At 44.9% G+C, this 26,047-nt stretch overlaps 1 protein-coding gene across 1 annotated transcript in view; it reads right to left on the reverse strand.

Moving 5' to 3' along the window:
- PRKCA (protein kinase C alpha) overlaps nt 1–24,230 on the reverse strand; it is a 370,742-nt gene extending 346,512 nt beyond the window's left edge. The window contains exons 1-2 of the mRNA XM_068529666.1: nt 23,936–24,230; nt 20,856–20,887 (exon numbers count right to left, since the gene is read on the reverse strand). Of these exons, the coding sequence (XP_068385767.1) occupies nt 20,856–20,887; nt 23,936–24,108 (205 nt within the window). The 5' untranslated portion in view covers nt 24,109–24,230. The remainder of the gene's footprint in view (nt 1–20,855; nt 20,888–23,935) is intronic.
- Between the last annotated feature and the right edge of the window lie 1,817 nt (nt 24,231–26,047).

Raw genomic sequence — 26,047 nt, forward strand, 5'->3', positions numbered from 1 at the left:
ACAGGGCACTGGGGAATAAGAAATGTCCCCTCTCCTCACAGACCTTAAAAACTAGTTCAGGCAAGGTGAACCTAACTGACAAGAGAGTATCATTATATAAAAGACAACTGATCACCTCTTTGTGCCCCAAATCATGTTAGCATAGATGCTCTATCCAGTCCCACTATTCAGCCTAGACCATCTCATCCTTGAACATTCATCAGAAAACAGCTTGACAACCCAGTAAAGACTGGGTGCTTTGAGGAATACAAAACTTTCAGCATTTAGGGGAATCCATCTCCATTTTAAAATCTCTCATTTCTCATAGTTTGTTAGATTCGCTATTAGGCAAACCTAGTACATTTAGTTATTTGTAATGCCGACCTCCTTCCTCCACACTGGTTTCTCTTGGAGAGCTACTTCCATGCAGGGCACATGGGACAGAGGTACTGGTCGAGTACGTCTGGAGGAGGAAAACGTAGTTTGTCTTTTACCTAAACTAAGATGGAAGTCTCCTTAAAAGGACCAGACTCTTAAATCAGAAAGAGATCTTTTAAAAAATGCCAGGAACCTATTTTAGACCTCGTAGAAAATGGAAGAGATCCAGCCTGGGTGTCACTGTTCGATGCTAATGTCGCCCTTCCCCTAATTGCCCCACATCCCCCGCCAAACCCTACAGCAGAGGCTATGAAACTATTCAGATGCCCTGGGTATCACCAGAATCCTGATGGTCTACTCCAAGATAGATCAGATTTATACATCCTCCCGTAAATGGAGCAAAAGTTCCCTTGTTCTAGTAATACTCTGAATAAAAGTTAACTGGTTTGCTACATTGGATTCAAAAGGAAAATACTGCTCAAATAAAAGGAAACATCTATAAAAATAAGTCCTTTAACAAACCTGTGTGTTCCTCCTATTGCCTTTAAGACAGCTTCCATGAAGGACAGGCTATAAGCAACGTATCTCCCACCTGAGAGGTTCTATTCAAACAGTTTTTATTTCTGTGAAGGAAATCTGACAATACAGACGTGGCAGAAACACCCGAACATTCCCATTCTTCCCTGTGTGTGGCCATCTCCCCATCCCCACTGGAAGGTCACATGACTTGCTCTGGCCAATGAGCAATGGGCAAGAGTCCCTTCCGAGCTGACGCACTGAAAGGTCAGTCCCTGTGTGATGCTGTCTCTTCCTCGCAAAGGAGGTGGCCTTGGGTTCTCGATGGCAAGATCCTACGAGACCGTGGGGAGGAGCCCCTCCATCGAGGTGCGGTGAGGAGATGCAAACCTCCACCAAGCCACAGGTATGAGGACGAACGTGTTGCTGTGGCAGAAAACCTTGCCTATCCCGACTGATACGATGATGGAGTACGGGATGTGGCACCACCCACGTGGGAGAGCAAAATAAACGTACGTGGGAGTCTCCAGGGGTGACAGAGGGGAGACGCAAAGGGGTCCAAGTGAAACTGAAAGCGCAGAAGAGTGAATCAAGGCCAAGGGAAAGGCTAGGAGGGCAGGAAGCACGGGACACAGTCAGCCAAAGCCACGGAGACTCGGTTGTCACGATACAGCTGAGAGTCGCACACCCAGACTCTCTTCCCTGGTGACCCAAGTCCACGGAGCAGCGCGCTCCGACTGCACACTGCTCTGACATCTCTGCCTATCAACCCAAAGCACTCCGTCACAACTTATCTTCAGGGCCATCTGCGTCCGCAGCACCGCAGGCATGCCCCCTCGGTAATTTATGGACTGCTGCTCCAGGGATACAAAATAGGAAGCAGTTACTAACACAGATGTCTTAGGAAGAGAAGCGCAATCAACGGTCCAAGAGCAGAGAGAGCGAAGCACAAGCAGGGTGTGCGTCCTTCATTCTGACCAGGAGCACCGCCCCCCCCAGGCCGGAAGCCCTTAATCCCCATTCGACTCTCACCCACACGCACAGATGAGCCCAAAATCATTTTTCCTGTTGCCGTTTTAAAGTCCGTCTTAAAGTGTTTATGAAATTCCGTAATCTAGTCAATGCCAGGGCACGTGACCCTCCAAATACCCTTTTTCCTGCCATCACGCTAATACCCATTTAGCCAAATACATGGAAATGGAGTTCAGTCTCTAATAGAATATTCTAGCTTAATAAAAATCTCTCTCAAACACCAAATGCTCGCTTGCCTACTGATCCGTTTTATCTCTTTGATAGGATGAGTAGATATTATATAGCCGTATGACTAAAAAAAAAACACAAAACCTTTTACTGATAAATACGAACATCCTGAGTAAATAAAGGCAGAGGGGTGGCAGCTGGGGTGCACGCCTCCCCAAGTCACGCACGAGCTGGTCAGCATCTCTGAAAACGCTCACCCTCCCAGACGCTCCCTTCTGCAGAAACACCCGTGAGGCGGAGAGAAGGGGTCGGATGAGACCCAGCTCAGTGAAGACTGGGTGTTGCATGAGTACAAATTTAAGAGTTAAAAAACCCAATTTCACCCTTGTCTTTCTAAAGACTGAAAGCAGGGTCACTACATCATTTTTTTTTTTTTTTTTTTTTTTTTTTTTAAAACCCTGATTGGTTGAAACAAACATTTCTAGGGAGCCATAACCTCAGAGACAATGCACGGAAAGACCAACGGGAAGCGTTTCACTGAATGACCCTCAGGAACTGTCCAGGGGTCACTGCTCAGACAGCTGTAGTCTCCCTCTCCTCTATTCTCTGCCCCAGGACAATAAAAGCTCCAGCCCCAGCAGCCCATCAACCCAGCCCCCACCTGTAAGCCTCACCCTAACCCCCTAAGTTCCTGCCCCCTTCCCCCCTCCCCCCCCGCAGGGCTGCTCTCACCTGCACAGCCCATGAGGAGCAGAGCTCCCCTCTGCTGGCCGCTCGCCCTCCTCCTGCCGTTCGTCCAATCCCACCTGTGAGTAGGTGACACGCAGCCGCTCCCAGCTCTGGCTGACCCTCAGTCCCAGTGCCGGGATCCAGCTGCCACCCTTCCCTGTCTCCCCTTTGAAAACCTTGAAGGGACTTCATATTCCACAGGTTCAAAGCCACGTGCTATTCCCTGAAGCCTGGTCTCCTGGCTTGTCACCCAACAGCAAGTGTCACCACTGCCCTTGTCCACACCTGCCCCTCCCTCCTACAGCCAATTCATCACCACCTCCTCAACAGACCCTGGGCTTGCAAACATCTCTCCACCACCTCTCTCCAGCTGCAGGAACCCGATCGCTCACCGGGGTGAGGAGGGGCCTCCCCACGGGCTGCCCCATCCAGTCTTGCCCACTTCGAATTAGTTCTCCAGGGAACAGCAGGCATGATCCTTTCCCAAGGCAATTCTGACCAGGCCACCTCCTTCCTGAGAGCCCTGTGATGGATTCCCACCATGGCTCTTAGGCTCAAGGACCGAAGTCTTTAACTTGGTCCGAGACCGGCAAGGTGGCCCCACCTCCCTCTCCAGCCTTCTCTCACTCCGTGTTCAAACACTCCAGTAACCAAGGGCTGCTTCTGGTTCCTAGAGCACACAGGGCTCCCCCCCTTTAGGGCCTCTGTACACGCCGGCTACTTCACCCACAAGGCTTTCCCTTTTTTCTTCACCTAGATAGCTCTTCACACCCATTAGAGTGCAAATGTTTCCTCACGGGAGATTTTCCTGACCCCCAGACTCAGTCCCCACCCTTTGTCATCCACTGCCAGAGTCCCATGGCCTTTCCATAAGCGTCTGCATGACTACTGGGCCCAATACTAGAGGGCTTCGAGCAGAGTCTCAGTCTGGCTTGTTTATATCTCCAGCGTTAGAGACAGTTCCTGGCAGATGTATCTGTGGAGTAAACGGTCACCTAAATTTTTGTACCTCATTTTAAGAGAATTCTCCCCAAAACTTGTCATACTAATATTCAAATAACTATCTGATGACTTCAAATTTTAAGAACACGAAGCGAGAGAAGGCAGAGCAGAGAGGAACTAACAGAGATTAAGACACATGGGTGGAGGACACACAAGTTTACAGAGCTGATCTCAAGTATTTGGAAGTTAAGGAGATGACACACTACTACAGGAGTATTCTCCAACAAACTGATTATCAACAGTAAAACAAAGGTACCATCTGATATCACTTTCAGCGAATCTCCCCTTCAAACTTTATCAAGAATCCACAAATACTGAAATTAGAGGCCCACCGAAATAGAAACCCAAAATTCGAGTCTGGTGAACAGATACAAGGACACACCGCCAACTCTAAGAGAAGCCGAGTTGGTGCTGGGCAGACACCGCCCGACTCTGGGGAAGTTCAACAGAATTGATCCAGCAGCTCAGAAGGATGGACAGACAGGCAGAACAGCAAACGACAATGACAAACTGGTCTCCCAACCTCAGGTTAGGACAGAGAAAAGGACGCTCCTAGAAAGTAAAATGACTGGATTACTATTTTAAATATAAATCTATTCCATGTATCTTTAAAACTTCCTCAGTTGAATGTTTGCTAGGTTTGACTGCATTTGTTTTATAGCATCATCACGTACCACCAGGAATATAAGGCAGGAAATTAGAGAGCATGTTCTTGGGCTTCCCTGGTGGCACAGTGGTTGAGAATCTGCCTGCCAATGCAGGGGACATGGGTTCGAGCCCTGGTCTGGGAAGATCCCACATGCCGCGGAGCGACTAGGCCCGTGAGCCACGATTACTGAGCCTGCGTGTCTGGAGCCTGTGCTCTGCAACAAGAGAGGCCGCGACAGTGAGACGTCCGCGCACCGCGATGAAGAGTGGCCCCCGCTCGCCGCAACTAGAGAAAGCTCTCTCACAGAAACGAAGACCCAACACAGACAGAAATAAACTACATTCCTTTAAAAAAAAAAAAAAAGTATATGGAGACTTTAATTCCCTATAAGCCCTTTCCAAAGAGTAAATACAATTCATCATTCGTAAAGAGATGATGAAAATTTAAAAAAAAAAAAAAAAGCATGTTTTTACAGATTTTTCTACGTTTTATTATGAAGGATTGGGGTGGGAGGGAAAACAACATCTGGATCCAAGTTGTAAAAATGGGGAATTTGTTTTTTTTAAATATACAAAATCCATGAAGAATTTAACTTTCAAAAACTTTCTGGATGAAATATCAGAAAAATCCATCTGAGAGAAGAAAAAAGTGAATCACTGATCAAGATCTATATTCAAATACAAACCTAACCCCAGTTACTTAGTTGGAAGATTCAGGCAATACTTAACCTGATAAAAACCACCTGCCCTCAGCGGTTATGAAGGTTAAATAGTAAAAGTTACGTATAAAGTGCTTAGCACTGGGCCACACAAAGGCCATGTTCAATAAATGTTAGGTACTATGATTCCCAGCAATAGCTCAGTGCCTGGTAGAGAATACGCACTGACTACATGATTAGATGAGTAGGTGGATGGTAGCCAGCCATAGATGTAGGTCTCAGAGCCTTATCAGCCATAAAACCTAAAACTTCAAAGGTCAGCTTTTTTAAGGGGATGGGGGGACAGAATGGGGACAGTAATGGAAACTTTAAAAGGTCAAATTTGCACAAATAGGATTTGTGCATGCAAAAGCATGCAGTCCTATAAACTCAACAGTAATCCTAGGGCTCTATCTAGCTCAAAGGATTGTAAGCAAGCTTTCCCAAAATAAAATCACAGTTACCCACCCTTTAGGGCTTTTCTCCTCTCCCTTAACTGTTCTCAAACAGTTTTAGGAACACTGCATCCTGATTTGCGTCCACCATGATTTCCTCTCCTATGCATGTCTGAATCCCACTATCATCACGCATCACTGGGGTCAGGGTACCATTACTTCAGCCTTATGGTTCCTACAAGGTAACACACAAAGTTCTACTCCCAGCGTTTGTTATTTCCTCTCCAGATTAGAAAGGGGCTCCAGAGTGATTATTTGGGTCACAGAGCTCTGTAAAAGGCCACAAATACCAGATTTCAACCGTAAGGAGTTCACATAAGTTAGACAGTAAAAAAAAAACATTGGCTTGGACCCAACAGAAGTCAGAAAATTTTCACATTTTACTTGCTGCCAATAAAGAAAAACATCAAGGGAGGATCAGGGGATTTTTTTTCATCCAAAACCGACTCAATTCCTGGCTGAAGGCCAATTCCCAGCAATCAGGGGTTTGTTTTACATGAAATTTTCAGCATTTCAATGATAATATTTTTAGAAAAAAAATTCAGTACCATAGATTATTTTTCTGAGGTATTGTGCTTCAATGGAATAATTAAGAGAAGGGGGATATACAAACACCCAGTAGCAAGGTGAGGTAGTGCTTCCTATCTCTAGCCTCAGAAGATCAACAGCTGACAGGATGCTTGGAAAGCAGGCAGCCCAGGAATGAGGTTTGGTCTCCCACGTCAATGCCCATCAACTGCTAGGTAACAGCTACTTGGAGCCCCGACTTGAGGATGCTGAAGTTGAGAGGACCATGAAAGAGACCAATGTTACCTGCCACAGCAGCTGGCCAAAGAATGTTACATACTTGCTACCGAGAATAGAACCCAACTCCCCCACTGAAACGAGGGAAGAGGCCTAAACTGGATTTAAACCAAGATTACCTATCTTCCAGTCTAGTGCTCGTTTATCACTGGAAGGTCTCTTAACTTTTACACTTTAACTTATACATGTTGACTTTGTTTTAAGTACTCTTTAGTGCTCTATGTGTCTAAGTCATCCTTACCCAGTTATATTTTAAACTCCCTAATAAGACTCAGAGTCTGTTCACTCTTATGAAAACCCTCTTCCATATCAATAGCTAGTACATGGTTCTGTCCACAGCAGATCCAGGAGGTGACAATCTTCTTCCCCAAAGAGGACGACACCGAATTCGCCTCACACGCTTCTCCTCTTTGCGCCCACATGTTCCAGTGTAGAAAAATAACTATAAAACCCAATTTTGATCTTAGGTTGGACGTCAAGACCAGGAACAAGAAGACCTAATAGACAGTCATGTGGGTGAGGTTTAGACAAGCAAATGGCTATGTAACAGTTCAATTAAGTAATTATTTCCACCACCCACAGAGACACATCCACACACACACTTCTTGCCCACAGAAACACTGGGTAAAAGTAAAATTTGCATAGAGGTGTAATGAACACTGCACACTTAGAAAAACCTCTGACAACCAAGTTTTCCCACAAGTAGCATGCAGTAGATGTTCCCAGGTTGCATACCATACTCTGTAAAACTTAACTAGTTCAATTGGTTTATGTTCACTTCTCAGTTTTGGATACTTTGATAGAAAAACCCTATTCATGGTCTTTCCACATTAATATACATGTAACTAACATGCATGTGACCTTATAAAGGCATCTTAAACTATATAACCGAAATTAAACTCGAATCCAATCAAACCTCTGGATCCAGCTGCCAATTTGCAGAAAATACAGGGGAAAATGATGTACTATGAGCATCCAGTTACCAAGATTCTGACTGTGGGAAACTCTACAGGTCCAAAAACCCAGGGACCCCTCCAGGTAAGCTATAACGAAATGGGGAGTTGTAAAGAGACTTAAGGACGTTTCCAATTATTTCTAAATGTGCAAGATTAAACTACAGTATCTGGGGATAACCACATGATAAAACTAAACGAAACACACAGAAGTGATGGATCTAAAAGTCACGGAAGTAGTTACTTTGGGGGAAGGAAACGAAGCAAATGAGGACCAGCCAAGCTCTACTACTTGACCTGGGTAGCAGTTACAAGCAATGCTGGCTTTATGGTAATTCATTACACCATACATTTTCTGTGTGGTCCTATATGCATTTGCATTTTATTTTACAATGAAAGGTTTAAAAGGTATGATCCAATTTTCCTCCCTAAGGATGCTCTAAAGGTGAACTCTCCAATACCATATAGCCACCCGCTGCATGTAGCTATTTAACTTTAAAAATAAACGCAACAAAAGATTCGGTTCTACATGTCAAGGGCTTAATAGCCAGACGGCACCAGTGGCTACCCTACAAGACAGTGCAGATTATGGAGCATTCCCGGCATCACACAAAATTCTGTTGGACAACAAGAGTCTAGAGCACAAGCTGGCTTTCCGGATCGAGCTCTGAACTTCTAGTTCATCTCTCCAGAAAAAACCTGGCAGGTGCATGAGATCCTTAACCTTCAGTGGCTTCCATTCCTATTATTCTGCTTGTAAATAAGATTCCTGGCAGTGACAAGCAATAAAAACTCATTGACAACCACCCAGCAACCACGGTGACCACAGGCAGACCCCACCCAGACTGGCATTACTCCAGTGCAACTAACAGTAATAAAAAAACAGGAGTGGTCTGATTTTTTTTTTTTTTTTAATCAAGGAAGACATCTGCTTGCACCAATGATTAGATATACCATCCCGATACAATAAAAAATGATTTACCTCCAAGACTAAAAAATTAGATGCACTCTGGGATCCCACATACAGGACCCCGCAACAGAAGGAGGACATTAGTGGAAAAACTGGTGCAAATTCAAATGAGATCTATAGTTTAGTTAATACTGTACAAATGTTAATTTCCTGTTCTTCCTAATTATACTACAGTTATGAGAGATATTAACATTGGGGGAAGCTGGGTGAGAGAGACAGAAATTCCTTGTATCATTTTTCAACTTTCCAGTGAACCAGAATTAGTTCAAAATAAAAGGGTGAAGGAAAACTTTCTTCCAAAGATTTAAGGAGCTGGATGAGAAAAACTCCAGTTAGAGCCAAGGATGGTTCAATCACTTGAGGATGAAATGAGGTTGGTGTAAGTTCCAGTTCATAGAAATGAAAGTCCCCACTCACTGCCTCACCCAAGAATCAAAGATTTTCCCAGGAAAGTGAGCTGACTTTGAAAAGGAAGGCTATTATTCAAAGCAAGTAATGACTTCCATATAGCAGCAGGTGCAAAGGAGCAAAAAAAAAAAAAAAAAAAAAAAAAAGGGGGGGCCTAGAAACTTCCCACTCCTTGGTGGTTACACAGGAGACCCTGGTGTAAAATTTATCAACCTATACACTTATGATCAATGCAGGTTTCTGTATATATATTGTAATTATAACACAATATACAGTTGTATTACAATTCAATTTAAAAGTTTTTAAGAAGAAAAAACTTCCTACTCTTAACACAAGTCCTATAAAATCTTCAAAATTATTCATATATATCAAGTCAGCAGTAATAATTTACCTTGAGTTTCCTAACTTTGAATCTGGTTCAAAGACTCTTGGAGCAATAAAGATGTCCAAGCGTATGGGAGGGAAACTCACCAAGGAAAAAAATAGGAACCATCACTTTTGGCTCATTTTTTAAAGCAACTTAGAAATCTAGGACAGGAAAGAAAATTCTACAAGACTTATGTTGTGTTTAGATTTAAATAGAAAATGCTGAGAAAGGTATGCATAAGTGTCCAGGTTTAACTTCAGTTCCGTCATTTTGTATATTTTCTATATTTATGTATTTCTAAGATCAGAACCTCAAGTCAACATTGAAACTAAGGTTTGACGTCTATATTTGGCTGTACCACTGTTCAGAAATAATTTCAATTCTAAGAACAGGTCACTGTACTACAGAAGGCAAAGCCACATAAACTTTATGGTTATATTTAGTCAACCCTTCAAATCTTGCTTGGGGGCCTCCAAAAATATGTACATTAATACTAGTGGGTTTGTACATACGTATTTTAGTTAACATATAAAATGCAAAATCAGCTCTGTTGTAATATCTCAGTGTAAGATTAATAGTAGACTAAGTAGCTCAGGGATGTAGCTTGCTCCCAAAGAATCATGAGCTAAAATTAGAAAGACAAAAGTCAAAGAATATGTAACTTCAAGCAGAGCCATCTTCCTTGCCTGTGAATTCCCATCCAAATTCAAAGTCTTACACATTTTTAATATTTTAAACAAGATCTTTATGTTATTACCAGACTGGTAACCCACATTATGAAAGATGAACATACAATCCTTACTCAGTAAACCTCCTAGGCTTTAGAGCAAGATGCACATTTGTCTCTAAAAGGCACTGCCATTTTTCAAAGGCAATAAAAGGAATTCAGTGCCTGTTCTGTTTGCATGTTTCCTCAGGCTTTAATACAGAGATTATGGGATGAGCACCTAGACTCACTGGCAATAGAACTTAAGATTTAAGACTACAGAGTACATGTAAGTACAAAGGTTTATGAGCTACCAGGAAGCAGGAAGAGGCAGTGGGCACAGTATCACTTTACAGGAGTTGGGGCATGAAGATCATCACAGTTTTGCGGTTGGGTTTACAGCACATCACGGAACCCTCGTGGCCAGTTCCAAGGCTGTAAACTCAGGACCTCAGTTATACAGCCTCCACAGTCCCTTCCTGCTTTAAATTCCAAGACCATGGCTCTTCTTGATCCTGTGACTACAGACTTCACCAAGGAGGTCAAGGTCAGTACTTAAATGGACATGAATTCAGATGATTAACCTACATTTATAAATAGAAGCATGTTTTTAATTACCTACAGATATATTAAATCTAATGGTTAAGAGAGCTATCCAGCTTCTTAGTGACTAAAATCTCGCCCATCTGACGTGAATATATTCTACTAGTTCAATTTTTTTTTTTTAATCCTAAGTCTCCACATAGTTTCAGGCTGCTCGGACAAAATATACAGATCAACTAAAACTTGACATAAAAGGGACACACAGGAAATGCAAACAAGAGCCAGAAGTTGACGATACACTTTCAGAACTTTGGGATAAAACTTCATTAATTCTCCACCAACAGGCAAGTTAGCCAAGCACCTTGTTCACGAACGAGCCTATCAACGTTAACAGCATGAATGCTGTATTCTCCCCCAAGTTTATGCTTTAATCATGAAAAGCATTAGTATTACACCTCTCACCGTCATATTAACTGAAGAATAAGCCCAGAGCCTCGCCCAATGAGTTATCTTATCTCCAATACCTTTACCGTTTATGTTAATTATTCTACGGCAGTTCGTTCGTTTTAGACCACCACGGCACATCTCAAGCATAAACTGTTCCAGCTCCCACCCAACAACTAATCTTTAATAAATTGTGATTTTGCAAGTTAATTTGCATCACATGACCAGACTCAACTCAACCAGCAGGTGCTGTGGTGCTTGATGGTACTGATTAAGAAAGGGAAAGTAAGACAATGCATCTCAACCCTTAACCCAAACTTGACTTTGAACCTAAAGAATAAATAAGAATCAGTCCTGCGTGCTTCTCAACTGTTAGAAACTGAAATTTAAACAGAAGAATGATCAAGTTTTCCATGTTAATGAGTCACTCAGATCGAAGAAACTAATGTAAAACTAAAGTGATAAAAATCACTTTAGTGATCAAACTCACCATGTGAAAACATCAGATTCACTCAAGATTTCAAAATTAGGCATATGATTCACAACAGGATCATTTTGTCATCCACCTGTTAATGTCAACTTACAACTTTTCATGATTACAACTGCATCAAGCACCTTTTGGAAGAAAAAAGTATGATTTAAACTACTCCCTACACTGTAAAACAGTTAAGAATCAAGTTGCAATTTCCAAAGTTTTAAAAGTGAGCCATCTCCCATTTTCACATTTTAAGATAGTTATGTATAGTTGTATGCAGTAATTCAAAAGGAGGAAAATAATTTAAGCTCATTTACTGCCACCGAACTTCAAAACAAATCCGAATGGAAACTAACGCAAACCTTTACAAGCATGAGCGTAGCTTTCTTGAACCAATGAGTTTTATTCCAATTACAAACAGCACCACAAATCATCCTTTATTAGAAAACCTGACAGAAGGAAAAACAAGTGAAAAGGTGAGTAAAAGGGACTGGCTACTTATCACCATAGCTTCAGATACCAACAAGGAACTACCGCGATGAAACAGACACCCCATCACCCTGGTCTCAAAGCTGCAGGACAGGGGGCGAGCTCTTAGCCTCTGCCCCAGCGTCCACCCCTGCAGAGCGGGGACGGGAACGCCAGCTCCCCGGGGAGAGGGGGGCATATGCCAAGCACATGCCAGCGCAGCAGCAGTCTTCCGTGAGTTCCGATTTCGCAAAGCTGAAATCCAGATGAAAGCCCATCTTATGTTCCCACCTGAGGTGCTCTGCAGCACCCCTTTTTACCTTCCAAGGATTCTGATTAGGGTTATAACACTTTCCCAGAGTTTAGCCCCGTGGAGAAGAAATAACTATTGATAATGAACCAGAAATTCTGGCAGAATAAACCAGTGTGCAGTTTTTAAAGAACAATGTGCTGCCAGTTTTAAATACGTGAATGTTTTCTTTCTTATTATTTCCCTTATTGATGTGTATAAACCTATTGGAACTCAGCATTCGTTATCACCTCCAGTCCTAATCTCCAGGCTGGAAAACACCCTGCACTTCCAGCTGCCACCAACAGTACCAGCTTCAGAACAAAGACCCTCGGAATAGTGTCAGAGCAGCACCCTTACTAAAACACATTTTCCAAAATATTAATACATCATATCTGACATGGGTATAATACTGTTATCTCCTGTAACTGCAACATCTTTCTGAAAAGTCAGCATGACAGTTAAAAACTACAAGAGGAAGTCAGGGATTAGCGCAGAAGAGCCCACGCACGTGTGGGGACAGGCAGGGGGGTAGACCCTCGTACATTTCTCCATCTGCCCTGTCTGGGGGTCGGGGCTGGCAACACCGCCAGCACCACAGCCTCCCCGGACCCCCAAAGTCGTTTTCAGGCTCTTTTGCTCCATTATTTCCTCACAGTAGAGCATTTCCCCCCAGCTCCCCAACTGAAGAAAATCCCACGCATCCTACAAAGCCCAAATCGAAAGCCACCTCCTAAGGAGCCCAAAAACCATCTTCGTCGTCATGTCAGTCGACTCCTACTTGGTTCAGACTTACTACGGTGAGCTCTCTCCATCTGCACTGCCAGGCTTTCTGCCCTGCAGCGTCCAGCACAATCTCCCACTACCGGCAGCAAGCACAGAAGCGTTCCCGAGTTGAACCACTTCATCCCTGCATACCTCCACCACCCGGTGAGGGGACTAAAGTCTAACAAAGCAAGAGGAACTGTGTAGCGGGGCACCTGGGGCAACAGCACGGAGTTTGGACCCTCACTGCCTGGCGCGAGCCCCAGGCTCCACCATTTCCCAACTATGTGACATTGGGCGAGTTGCCAAACTTCTGTGCCTCAGTTTCCCTAGCTGTAAAATGGGGATAACACTGCGGACCTTTTCAGGAGTGTCATGAGGATCAAAATGAGGAATAAAAAGTGCTCAGAACAGGATTTAAGAGTAAGCACGACATGGGGCGCTTGTTATCGTGTCTCAAATGCAGGAAAACCTCTCCACCGTAGACTACAGCGCATGAGGTACTAGCCTCATCACTCCAAGCATCATGGTTTCACCAACAGGATCACCGACACTTAGGAGTTAGATCATCTCTAAAATAGAATTTTGCTCAGAATTCAGCTGTTGATTGGATCATGCTCTTATCCCATTTCTCATACAAGTCTGTCCAAGTTGGATCTAAGTTTGTTTATAGTACACACCGTCAGGTCCTGGGCTTACACTTTTATTTCTTACCTATTGAAGTCACCCCAGTTAATAAATGACCTTGTATTTCCCAAAATGCCCAAACTAGAGGTGTATAGATATTCGGGGGAAAACAGCAAATGAAGGCATCAAAGATTAACTGCTCTCATGCTAATCTTACTTTGTGAACTCACTCTTAAAATAATTCTTATCTTGTGCTGACAATCAAATCATTCCCCCCCCCTCTATTCCGTTCTTGATAGAAATCTATTTCCAGAAGCCATTTTTCCCCTTTGTATTATTTAACAGAGGGTTTCTTTTAATGTAGCTGTAAGAAATTTCAACTAGATTTGACTGCTAAAACCATGCCAATCCTGAAATGTTCGTATGCCTCAGGTTAAAGTCTAACATGAGTTTTCAGTTTGATGGGAGAGACCTGACAAAGGGTTTGTTGTGGGAATTCTGACAGACAGATGAGGACAGGGAGGCCTTCATTCTATGTCACCAAGACATGTTTCAGTGTTTCCCTCAATGGCATCATTCTTTCCTCCCTTAATATAAATTCAGGCTCTGTTAAGTACCAAAAAAGTTTCCATTTGGCTCTGAAAAGTGCTTTCTGCAGAACGATGAGAATCTGAACCCGAGCTCCACCCCACAAGCTCCACCCCACCAGCCTGGCAGATTCTTCAGCACTCATTTCTTTAAAAATGACCATATCCTGTGCTTAATGGGGGCGTTTTTGCAAAGAAGTATACAAAATGAGGAAAGCTCCTGGATGTCTGGCATGAGGCAGCATTTAACACGAGTTTCTTTCAATTGACTGAAGCCTGTTCAAGGGATTGCGACTGGGTGACAACCGTTCCACCCCTGCGCCCCCAATGCTGTCCCCTCCACTCCTCACGTGAAGGTGCAGAAACCTTTCAGGAACAAGAAGTTTAAAAACACCAGAATGAAGTCGAGCTACTACTCCCTCTGGAGGCATTACCATCTGGTTTCAGCCATTAGCAATCTCCAAGCAAAGGACCATTTAAATGACTGTACCAAACACATCCTGGCACTGGTTTTTAACTTTTCACCCCTGTACACCCAAGGCATCGCCCCCTCCTGCTGTGGCCCATACCATGCTCTTGTTTTATCTGTGGCAGAAAGATTCATTCTGATGTCCAGATACTTCTCTAAAGTTAGAAGGCAGGCACACCAAGTGGTTTATTCCTATCATACTAATTCATTAAGCTCAACATGACATAGAACTTACTACAGACACAAATTAGAACTTTCTGTTCTATATTTTGGACTAAGTATGCTTAGCTTCAGAAATCACTTTCTCTTATGCCATCTCAAGATCTACCCCCTCGCTGACATAACTTTGGATTATAAACTAGACTTTAAAATAGGCAGGGGCTTCCCTGGTGGCGCAGTGGTTAAGAATCCACCTGCCAATGCAGGGGACACGGGTTCGTGTCCTGGGCTGGGAAGATCCCAATGTGCCACGGAGCAGCTAGAGTCCGTGCGCCACAACTACCGAGCCTGCGCTCTAGAACCGACGAACCACAACTACTGAAGCCCGTGCGCCTAGAGCCTGTGCTCCACGAGAAGCCACCGCAATGAGAAGCCCGCGCACCGCAACGAAGAGTAGCCCCTGCTCGCTGCAACTAGAGAGAGCCCGCGTGCAGCAACGAAGACTCAACACAGCCAAAAATAAATATATATTAAAAAAAAAAAAAAAAAAAAAAAAAAACAGTAGGCAGGCAGAAGTCACTGTGATCCTTCCAGCTAGGAACATTCATACCATACCTCTAATATTTATACAATCTCACACCCAGCAAATATTTACGTAGTATCAACCAAGCACCAGGCACTGCATTAAACATGGAAGACAGAGAAATAAGCCTCAGTCCTTGCTCCCGAGGCTGGGAGAGGAAACAGACAGGAAATACTGCGGGGGGTGGGTCCTATGAGAGGGAGAGCGTCCAGAATGGCAGGGAGGACGGAAAAGGTCCAGGCTAAACTTCAGGCTAAGACTCAAAGTGTACTATCTGGGCAAAAAAAGGTTGGAGAAAGAATGGAGAGAACACACTTTCTGGAAAAGTACAGCTTACTTCAAGTGACAGGAGGATGGGAGGAAGGAGAGCAGCCTTAAGATGAGTCAGAAAAAGCAAGGCGGCGGGATTGAAGAGACTCAATGTCCTGGCAAGGAGCCGGACTCCATCCATACAGGGAAGCTCTGCAGGCAGTTAATGGCACTTTGAAAATCACTCTGAAGGAAAAAAATTAGCACGTTAAGGGTCAATGTGACTGAAAACTTAAATCTGAATTATCATCCTGGAGAGTGACACTCAGGACACTAAGACACATGGTAAAATTAAAGGAAATCTGCATGTCAGACTCATCTGCAAAAATAAATATTTGAGATTTCTACTGCCTAAGTAGGAGGAATAACCACTCCACACACCTCAGCATCAACTTCGGGGGGTGGGGGGTATGCGTGTGAATAAAAGCACTTTCACTTAATGTACCGAGTGAAAGAGCAGCAATTCAGAAAGCCATTAATCAGAAATCATTTCGTAACAGTTTGCACCAAATGGGAATCCCCTATACTAAGTTTTCTTCATGCGTCTCTACTTCTGAGAGGAAAAGAAAGTTCCAACTGCCCATCTCAATCACACTTCCCTGCATTTTAGAGATTACGGACAATTTCATCTTTGAAGTTGAAATAACCCTTTAGTCTGACCTCAGTGCAAAACCTCCAGTTTCGAATTACACTCACTCTTACTTGGACCTGCCTCTTTGGAACTTACAGATAACCAGACGCTCATCTATAGTCCACATGGCTTCTAATCTGGGGGGAGGGGAACCAAGTGAGAAGCAGGGTCCTGACACGCTGACCTGTTCTGAAGATGGAAAATCCTGGCATCAACTTCGGAAATCGATGGGCCACCCCGGAGTCTAGGGGTGGCCAATCTAGTACACGGAAAGGACGGGTACTTTGTCAAAGGCGGCCAGCCTCACCACGCAGCCCCGCCCGGGTCCCCGCCCCCAACCCTCTCCTGGCACTCGCTGTCCACACTGCTTGGCTCTCAGAACCCTGAGGCTTGTGATGAGAAACTAGGCATCCTTTTCTGAAAAGCTGCCAACTCAATCCCCTTTCTGTTAAAGGTCACCCTCCCTTAGGATGGGCCCAGTTTTCTGGAATTCCTCAGCTCCTACAGCCAAAGGGGGGAAACCATTCTTTTTTCTTCAAACATCAACTTTCGTTCTCAGAGAAGGAATATTAAGCACTGTCCTACTTTGGTAAGCCGAAATATCGACCCTGAAACGGGCCTTCAAGATGGAATGTCATCAGGAAAGGGGTAGAGAAAGACGATTTTTTCACCCTCAACGATGGAAAAATACAGAGCTTCAGTCAGCCTCACAGGTTCCGTACAGTATTTGATGTGTACTCAGCAGGGAAATGGCTCAAGAGTCAAACCTGGCTCAGCAGCGCTGTGCAAGCACATGAACGTGAATTCCCTGCGGACGGTTTAAACGTGCCAGGCAGACCAGCCAGGACAAAGAGCCACAACAGTAGGTCCTGGTCATCCGTGGGAATTCATACTGATGCTGTCTCCAGCGTGTATTCAGAGAGCCTGGGTGACAGTATATTTTCACTTGTGACGTTTCACCACGAAGGAAGGAATAGAAAAAGCAGGGAAAACAGAAGAAGCAGGTTAGCCAGGTGTAACAGACTATTTGGCCCGTCAAGTAAGCAGGTCACTTTTTGAGAGGCTGTTTTTCTATCGCTGTTAAGTAGAGAAGGGCATGGGTCTTGCTGAGGCGTAAAAAAAAAAAAAAGTTGGCTCATTCCCTTTCCCAGTAGAGAAAGTAGGAGATAAGGCTGTTTTTGGGTTCCACGGCCCCCGATGGAGAGCATCTGAGAAGCCCGGCACTCTCGGACAGCTGCTGGTGGAAGCAGCCTGAGCAGGACAGAGACCCCCAACTGGACAGACCTTCCGGGCTTGAATCTCAACTTCCTCAATGACCAGGGCCAGACAAGCTTGTTTGTATTCTTTCTTAAGAAATAGGCAAGGGCCAAGCTCTCCAGCAGCCTCACGGAGATGAAATGAGCACGGAACAGATCAAGCCAACCCACAGAACAATAAGCCAAACAAAAGTAAAGCAAATTCGAGTCCTGTCATTTCGGATCTACAAAGGGACACGCTTGTCTTCATCTCTAAGAACCTGAAGAAGGTTCCACGGCTTCAAGATCTACCCCCGTCCTCCTCCTCCTCCCCAACGTTTAAGGTCCTTGGTTCCAACCATGTCAGGCAGCAAATTCTCACCGCAGGTTCATCCTGTGTTACTTGCCCTGGTAACACATTTTCAGGGTTGTACCCCTGTACCACGTGTGCTGTTAAGGACGGAATAGAGTCCATCAGGTAAAAGTGGGAATGACCCAACAGATCTCTTCAGAAAAGCTTCCTGCTTCCATATTTATGCTATATCTTGGGGGAAGGGAAGAAGTGGGAAATCACCTTACATATTTCTTTTAGAAACACCCTTATAAAATATGCTTTCTAGATGGTACAGATTACAAACCCGGTTTTAAGGACTAAAACTCGCTTATTCTTTAGTCTTCCAATTCTGACTTAACACTAAGTAAAATGATGGTGAATATTTTAGGTTTAAAAGCTAAACGAGTCCATGTATATGTGACTCGTTTGGAGCAACACGCTACATACTAAGAGCTGGAACACTACCCCCTCCATCAGGTGACAAGTACGGGTATTAAAAGCAGCCTCAGCCTCCAGCTGTCATCCCTAGAGGGTGGGCTGCCAAGGGCACACGAGGACGAGTCATTCTTCTAAGAATGAGCCTATCAAACCAAACCAACAGGAAAAGTTGAGTTAGAGAACATCAAGAGAAAACTTAACATCTGACCATTTAAGAATATATTTAAGACTGAGACAAGTACCAAAATAGGAAACACTGGGTAAGCATTGTGTGATTAAGAGCATTGCCCTGAGCTAACATTATCTAAGTTACAACCAACAATAAGATAATGGGTTAGCATAGGCCTGCTCGGAAGTCAACTACAGATGACACGTAACTACACAACTGTAACAAGCAGCTCCCCACAAATAGGCTTATACTTGACATGGTTTCTGTGAATTAAACATCTGTAAATGCAATAAGGGAACTCATTCAAGGGATCAGGTTTAATTCTTCAAAGCAAAGAATACTGCATAGAGCACACGTTCACTGCTATAGTTTGGTTTGTAAACGCTGAATTTCAAATATAAGGAAATTCACAGGACAGATACAAGGGGCTAAAACATGTTGGAAGAAGTGCTCAACCTTACACAGGAGATAGAATTCGAAAGAGGCCCTTTTTCACCTACCAGAGCAAAAATGAAGATTTATATTATCCAATACAGGTAAGAGTGAAGAGAAAGGGGTACTCTCATATTGATACTGAAAATACAAACTGGAACCTTTCTGGAGAGCAACTTAAAGCTGTGCTCATTGCAGTTTAAAAGGTATCCACACACTTCTATGTATCTATTGCAGAAATACCTAGAGTCCAAGGATATTGACAGCTATACTTGTACTACAACAGTAGAGAACTTAGCAAATTGATTCACCTGTCTGAGACATTTTAAATGTTTCTATTTCCACACATGCAAATAAGGAAGAACTGATGTTTTAATATGGAAGGATACCTACCACCTACTGCTAAAAAAAAAAAAGGTGCAGAATGACTGAAAATTTTGATCTCTTTTTTAAAACGTATGTGTAAATAAGTGAATGAATGGATGTCTTAAATAGAAGTTATTCCTGAGGGTGGGAAAGGAAACAAGATTTCACTTTTATAGTGTTGGGGCAATTTATGAGTAGCACTTTTATAATTAAGGTAAAAGGGAGTGATCGACGTGAGATTAACCTGTTCATCCACTGAAAGGTCAATAGATGCTGAGAAAACCATTCAGGTGCTGCTGTAGCCCAGGATGGCCACTCTCCGATTTCACCAACAAAACCTGCAGGTCTCAAAGGGACAAACCTTATCCTAGGTTCTGTGTATTTAAAAAACTCATTTTCTATATAACTACCTCCTTTCTCTTGTGCGTTATCTAGAACATTTAGTAAATATTTTTCTTATGAGTTTCCCTAGGTCTCCACCCAAACACATTACCAAAAATGACAGGAGACAGGTATCACATTAGCCCAGAATCACAAGGTTACGCCTTTAAATTTCCTAAAATCATGTTCACAGACTTCAAACGTTGCCTATGAAGTTCAGGTCCACAACTCTGAGAAGTGGAAAGAGTCACATCTTCCTTTCATCTCTTAAAGAGACTGGAAACACGCCTTTCATTCTTTTTCAAAGGACTCAACTTGATTTCTCAATGTGACTCTCCAAATAAATTTATTCAATCCGGGTGTTAAGCACAATGTGAAGGAAAGTAGAATACTGATAGATTATACATAAAATACCTGCATCTAAAAGTGTTTAGAAAAGGCATATAACAAGTTCACAAGCATGCAGGTTTTAAATGGTAACCAACTTACGAGCACAATTTTAAAGTTACAGGAAGTACACCCCGTGTGTCTCTAACGCACTTAATATTAAACAGTGTTAGGATAATATTTTCCAGGCTAGAATGTACTTTCCACTTGCCCTAATAAACCGAAGCCCAGATAGCAAATTGTAACCAGAACTAAGTAAACATAATATAGACAGTGAGGAGAGCCAGAAGGTGGGCTAATGAACCTGGGATGCCTTCACAAGCAATAAGGCATTCTAAAAAAATGTTTCAACAGAAGAATATGAAAAGTTAGATATCCGGAGTGTGTAAAATGCAACTACAGATCAGAGGAGGAAAGGGATTTCTTTGTGGATGCAATGGAGAGTATCAGATGAAATAACGTGCCTCATGCTGCAGCCGCCTTAAAACGTGCCAACTTTGTTCCGGATGACAATCAGCCATCAAAAACCAGAAACAACTTACTGGTGTGCTGTACGGCCCAAAATTAGGAGTCCAACCCAATGCCTAGGTAAAAGATGAACAAAAACAGGAAGAAAGAAAAGCCACACACAGAGCGATTTCATTTTTTTCTGAACACCCACACAAAGACAGCAGTTTCTGACAAGAATGTTCTTGGCAAAAAAAATAAGTTACAGGAAGGTTTCTCCCTTGAAGGAAAAGGCAGCTCTATATGCAGATTACCAGGCAATACCAAACAATTTTTTTAAGGCCCAAATTTACAGCCCTCATATTTTGAGAACATCTAAACAACGTTTTTTGGTGGGGGGGGGGGGGGGGGCGGATCAAAGAAAAGATGACTGGAAACACCGTTCCTGTCTGGAATGCCTATTTCATGCTGTACTCGAAAATAAAATCCAACATGGCAGCTTACCTTGGCACTGGAAGCCTTGTTTCCCAAACCCCCTGAAAAACAAACAAGAAGAAGATTTCTTAACATATTTTGTGTTGGATACCATATCTTAAGCCAGTTATGTAACAAAGCTTTCTAGAGTTAAAGGTTTGTACATGAAACCCAATGATGTGACAGGAAAACATGCCTAAATAGCTCAGAGCACAGGGTCAATGCAACTTTGAAAAGATCTGGCCTCCAAAGTCTCACTAAACTGTTTCAACGTATTCAAGGGTTTTTTGTTTGTTTGTTTGTTTGTTTAAACGCTTTATTACCAATACTTAAATTTCAAGACAAGAACAGGACTATAAAGTTGTTGGCTACAATATTCAGGTAACAAGAAGGGCCTGACCTTATGGTTTAAAAAAAAAAAAAAAAAAAAAAAAAAAGGCTGAATTTGGTCCCTAGAGACCAACTGAAAATTGTTTCTCCCTGAAGACAACTAAAAAGCAGCTTCATTATTTGTTGTGAATTTAAGCATTATCTGTCTAGAGATTACCAAGCAGCACCACTCTTAACATTAAACTTTGGCTTAAGGGAGCCACATTTTACAAAGTATCATCCCTATTTTTTGCATGTGAGATTATGATCTAATTTTACTGAGAACCAATAGCGTCCAAAGCACATTCTGGAGCTATTTTGTTCTTGTAAATTACTTTAGAGAACTTACTTTCTAAGCAGAAAACCCTGACATGGACGTTAAATTACAAACACCATTCCAACTAGGATGAACTACATTAAAATTCTAAGGTTATGAGTCATAATCTCTTGCTTTGCATAGCATTTTAAGTTTACAAAGCACTTCGCATATCTTTATAATTAACTTAGTCATCCCCACCCAGAAAATACTTAAACGCACTTAGTTTTAAAATATCAGTGCTTTATTATTTAAATGACTTGTAAATCAAGGACCCAAAGAAGAAAACTGAAAAATTAAAACCACTGCTAGACAATGCTGGGGAATATTTTCCTGGAACTTCCAAGGGGTTGCTTTACAGCTAAGCAGAGAACTGTTATCAGGGATTACTCCAGGAGAAAGAGGACGGAGAGATCTTCATTTTCCACTCACGTTACACCTGGCGACCTGACATGCCACATCAGTTCACCAGGGGCTAGCAATTAATAGTGCAAAGTCTTCAGCTAGCCTGGATATATATGTTGCAAGTCCCTTTTCTACCTTACCTACTTCCTGCAAAAGTAATCAGTAGTCTAGCTGTTCTCTTTTAATGGAATTTCACAGCTGATACATGAGGCTGAAGACCTCCCCTTAACTAAACGCAGTCTCCTCTCTGCCCTGATGCTCCAAGAACTTAAATAGTCTTATCTACAATTACCTATGCGCTCCTTGGAGCACAATTGCTTCATACGCTGACTACACATTGGAAACCATTGATGGAGGTAGCTGTGCTTTTCATCAGTATACTTTTGAGCTGAATTCTAAAAGAAAATTAAGCACCGTATTAGCACCACATTGGTGGGGCTCTCCCTTGGAGACGACTTTCCCAGGTGTGATGGATTCAGATAAAGCCACACAAAGGAAAAATTAAACACCTATTAATTAGCACATTTGTGGGACTTGCCCTTAAAGATGATTTTCCCAGGTGTGATAGATTCAGATAAAGCCACGCATAAAGGAAAAGTTAAACACCTATTAATTAGCACGTTTGTGGGACTTGCCCTTAGAGATGATTTTCCCAGGTGTGATGGATTCAGATAAAGCCATGCATTAAGGAAAAGTTAAACACCTATTAATTAGCACGTTTGTGGGACTTGCCCTGATGATTTTCCCAGGTGTGATGGATTCAGATAAAGCCGTGCATAAAGGAAAAGTTAAACACCTATTAGCACCATGTTTGTGGGACTTGCCCTTAGAGATGATTTCCCCCAGATGTGATGCATCCAGGTAGCGTTCTCCAGAGGGCCCCAGCAAGATCCATATGCCAGCTGGCTAGTGGCAGGGCGCACTCTGTGTTGTCACCCTGGTGCCATTCCCCAGCCTGGGGGTGGGGGGGGGTAGGAGTTAAGGAACCCTAGACATATCTGATTTGGGGAGGGCGTCCTACATCCTGGAAGAAGTAGAAGAGGCAAGGTGGCTAGCAACCTAAACGAAAAGAAACTACTGCTCCTCCAACTGCAGCATTTAGACTGCCTTTAGTTTCAGCTTTCTTAAAAAAAAAAAAATTGAGGGGGGGCACTGACCTTTGTGAAAAAGCCAGTTAATAAAAGCTAATTCTCTCATCAGAAGAAAGCACATACACGATTTCCTCTAAGTTTCACAGGATTCAGAGACCCCCCTCTGAAGCCCACCACTTACCCAGTCCCCGTAAACCCCCGGGGACTCCCGAGTTACTGTCTCCGTTCATTAAAAGTTACCAGAACTCTGGCACCTTCAGGCCTACCAGCATTTTTCTTAAATAAGGGCTCTGTCCTCACACGCTAAGTTTTACCAGCGTGACCCCATGTTGACGGGGTTTATTTTAAAGGACTCCCTCTGCCCTTCTACCCTTTACCGGCTCCCTTTCGCTCCTCCTCCCCCGCACGCTCTCAACAGTTGGTCGCCTGTCCGCTCTCCCCGGGCTCACGCAGGGAAGCCGGAGCCACTCCATGCCCAACAGGTACGGGCTGCAACGGGCAGGACCCAAGGCTGCAGCGGAGCCGAAGCCCGAGCCCGAGGGGAAAGGCCGCGTCCACACCCGCGAGGCGCCCGGCCCGGCTCGCCTCGCCCCCCGCCCGGGCCGCGCCGCACCGCCGCCGCCTGCCGCCTCCCAGGCTCTTCCCCGGGGACCCGCCCTCCGACTCTCCACGGCGCTCGGCCCTGCCCCGCGGAGGCTCCCGGGCTGTTCCGGGGGCGCCGGGGAGGGGTGCGGGACCTCCGTGTCGCCCCTGCCGCGGCGGGGGGCGGCCAGCCGGGCGGCGACTCCCGGGAGTCCTGCCCGCGTGCGTCCTGCCCGGCGCGCGTGGCGTCCCGGGCGAGTTGGGACTCCCAGCGGCTGCCCAAGTTCCCCGGGAGAGGCGGCCAAGACTGGGGAGGACCGGCCCCGCGCCCTCCCGCGCGCACCTACCAGATGAAGTCGGTGCAGTGGCTGCAGAAGGTGGGCTGCTTGAAGAAGCGGGCGATGAAGCGGTGGTCCTTCACCTCGTGCACGTTCTTCTGTCTCAGCGCCCCTTTGCGGGCGAAGCGGTTGGCCACGTCCTGAGGCGCCGCCGAGTCGTTGGCCGGGAAGACGTCAGCCATGGTCCCCCCACCGCCTGCTGCCTCCGCCGGGAGCGGGGGGCGCGGGCGGCGGCCGAGGCGCGGCGGGAGTCGGGCCGGAGCTGAGCCGCGGGCGCGCTGCTGGCTCCTCGCGCACTGACAGCAGCGCCGGCGCTCGCGCTTCCGACTCGGGCGGCGGAGGCGGCCCGCCCACCGCGCATGCTCCGAGCGCGGCCCGGGCGGGCGGGGGCGGAGGCGCGCCGGGCGGGGGCGCGCCGGCGCTGGAGGAGTCGGCGCCCCCGCGTTTTCCGCGCCGCCGGGGAAGCAGAGGGGCCGCCCGGGCCTGGGAACTGGAGGACGCCGCGGAGGTGGGCCCGTTCTCCGCCGCCGCCACCGCCGCCTCCTCCTTCGCCCAGCCTTCCTCCCCTGGGCCGCCCGCTCCGCTCCTCTCCGTCCACCGCTCACTCCGCCCAGCTTGTCGTCCTCCTCCTCCTCAGCGCAGCCCCGCGTCCCGGGACGCGGCTTCTCGCAGTCTCCGCTCGCCGCGCCCGCACGCTCACTTACCTCTCCAGCTTCCAAGACCCACCGTGTTACTGGGACAAGAGCCCGGCTTTTATAAGCTTGCATCAATTTGAGGTTCCACCTGGCTCCAATATGCAAGCCCCGCCCCTCCCGGGCCACCACGCTCTTTATTATACACGGCAGGAGAAAAGGAGCTACTTTCAATCAGGGAACACGGGCCCTTTCACATGCCTCCAATTGAATTGTGCTTCACCTGCGTCTTGTGTAGACGTCTTATTTGGATGTTAGGAGGGTTAAAGGACTCGTCCTGGTTGTTTATCCCGTTACTCACTGGCTACCACAGTTAAATAGTGGGTGCTCTGGCTTTCTTGATTTTACAAGCCCAGAACCTTAATTTAGAAATCGTTTTGCATCCTAGGCTAACAACTGCAATACCGGCAGGTGCAGAGCGCAGCCAGTACGTTTGTAAATTACCAAGTAAAACTGCTTGTGAAAGGGTGGCTGGCATGGGTCTTTGGGGACGCACGTGGGGTTGTACCAACTGATCACTTGCTGAATATTCATTAGCTCTGCCTGGAGGATGCTAAAATACATGAGGGAAACGTTTCATTACTGTTTTATTTCATCGTCAGATTCACTAAATTCACAAAACAACTTCATCTACTGAAGACAGCGAGAAAGGGAACATGTTTAATCCTTCGAGGGGTTTAAAAAAGCAAGAAAGCTTTCCTAAAATCTATACTATCTTAGAGCATATCACATAGACCAAATAGGGCTACCATTTTTTAAGATTGCCCAGTTGAACGCGTGATGATAGGAATGTCTTTTATGTTTTGACACGTGTTAGATATTGACCCGCCCTTAATGGGGCATGCACTTTGCTGGCTCACTTGCAATCTCTCCCCACAATGTACTTGGAGCTTAAAGAGATTGCACCTGCTTGCTATTCTGGTCAGAAATTTTGCCAGTCATGGTGGCCCCCTCTAGTCCAAGGGGGCAAAAGAAAGGAATGAAAAGCAGGGGATGTCGGGAATATTGAGCAAATTCTCCACAAAACACCATAAGCGTCTCACACCATGGTTGTTGATGGCTTAATACTTGTAAATCACGTGGAACACGGTAGAAAGAAACACAGATTCTTGCCTCACAGCCGTCTCTGCATCTAAGACCAAGGTCCTCACACCTTTTATGAAGACAAGCTTCCTTCTGTTTCCCTGAAACCTTGATATAAGGACAGAAGAAAAATATGGGAGAGCTGGAGGGAGGAGTTGCAGATGGGGTGATCTCTGAGCACAGTGACAGGCAAGATGAGCTAAGAACCAAGTGGACCTTGGCAGCAGCCTGGCCATCACCTGTGTGCGAGTGGAGCCACTGATCTCAGCAGTGGGGAGACCAGAGAGAGACAATATCTCTTTTCTTTCTGGTTGTGGCTTTGCTCTCTTGCCTCAGTGCTTACTGT

Source organism: Eschrichtius robustus, chromosome 20, assembly GCF_028021215.1.
Source record: "Eschrichtius robustus isolate mEscRob2 chromosome 20, mEscRob2.pri, whole genome shotgun sequence".
NCBI lineage: Eukaryota > Metazoa > Chordata > Mammalia > Artiodactyla > Eschrichtiidae > Eschrichtius > Eschrichtius robustus.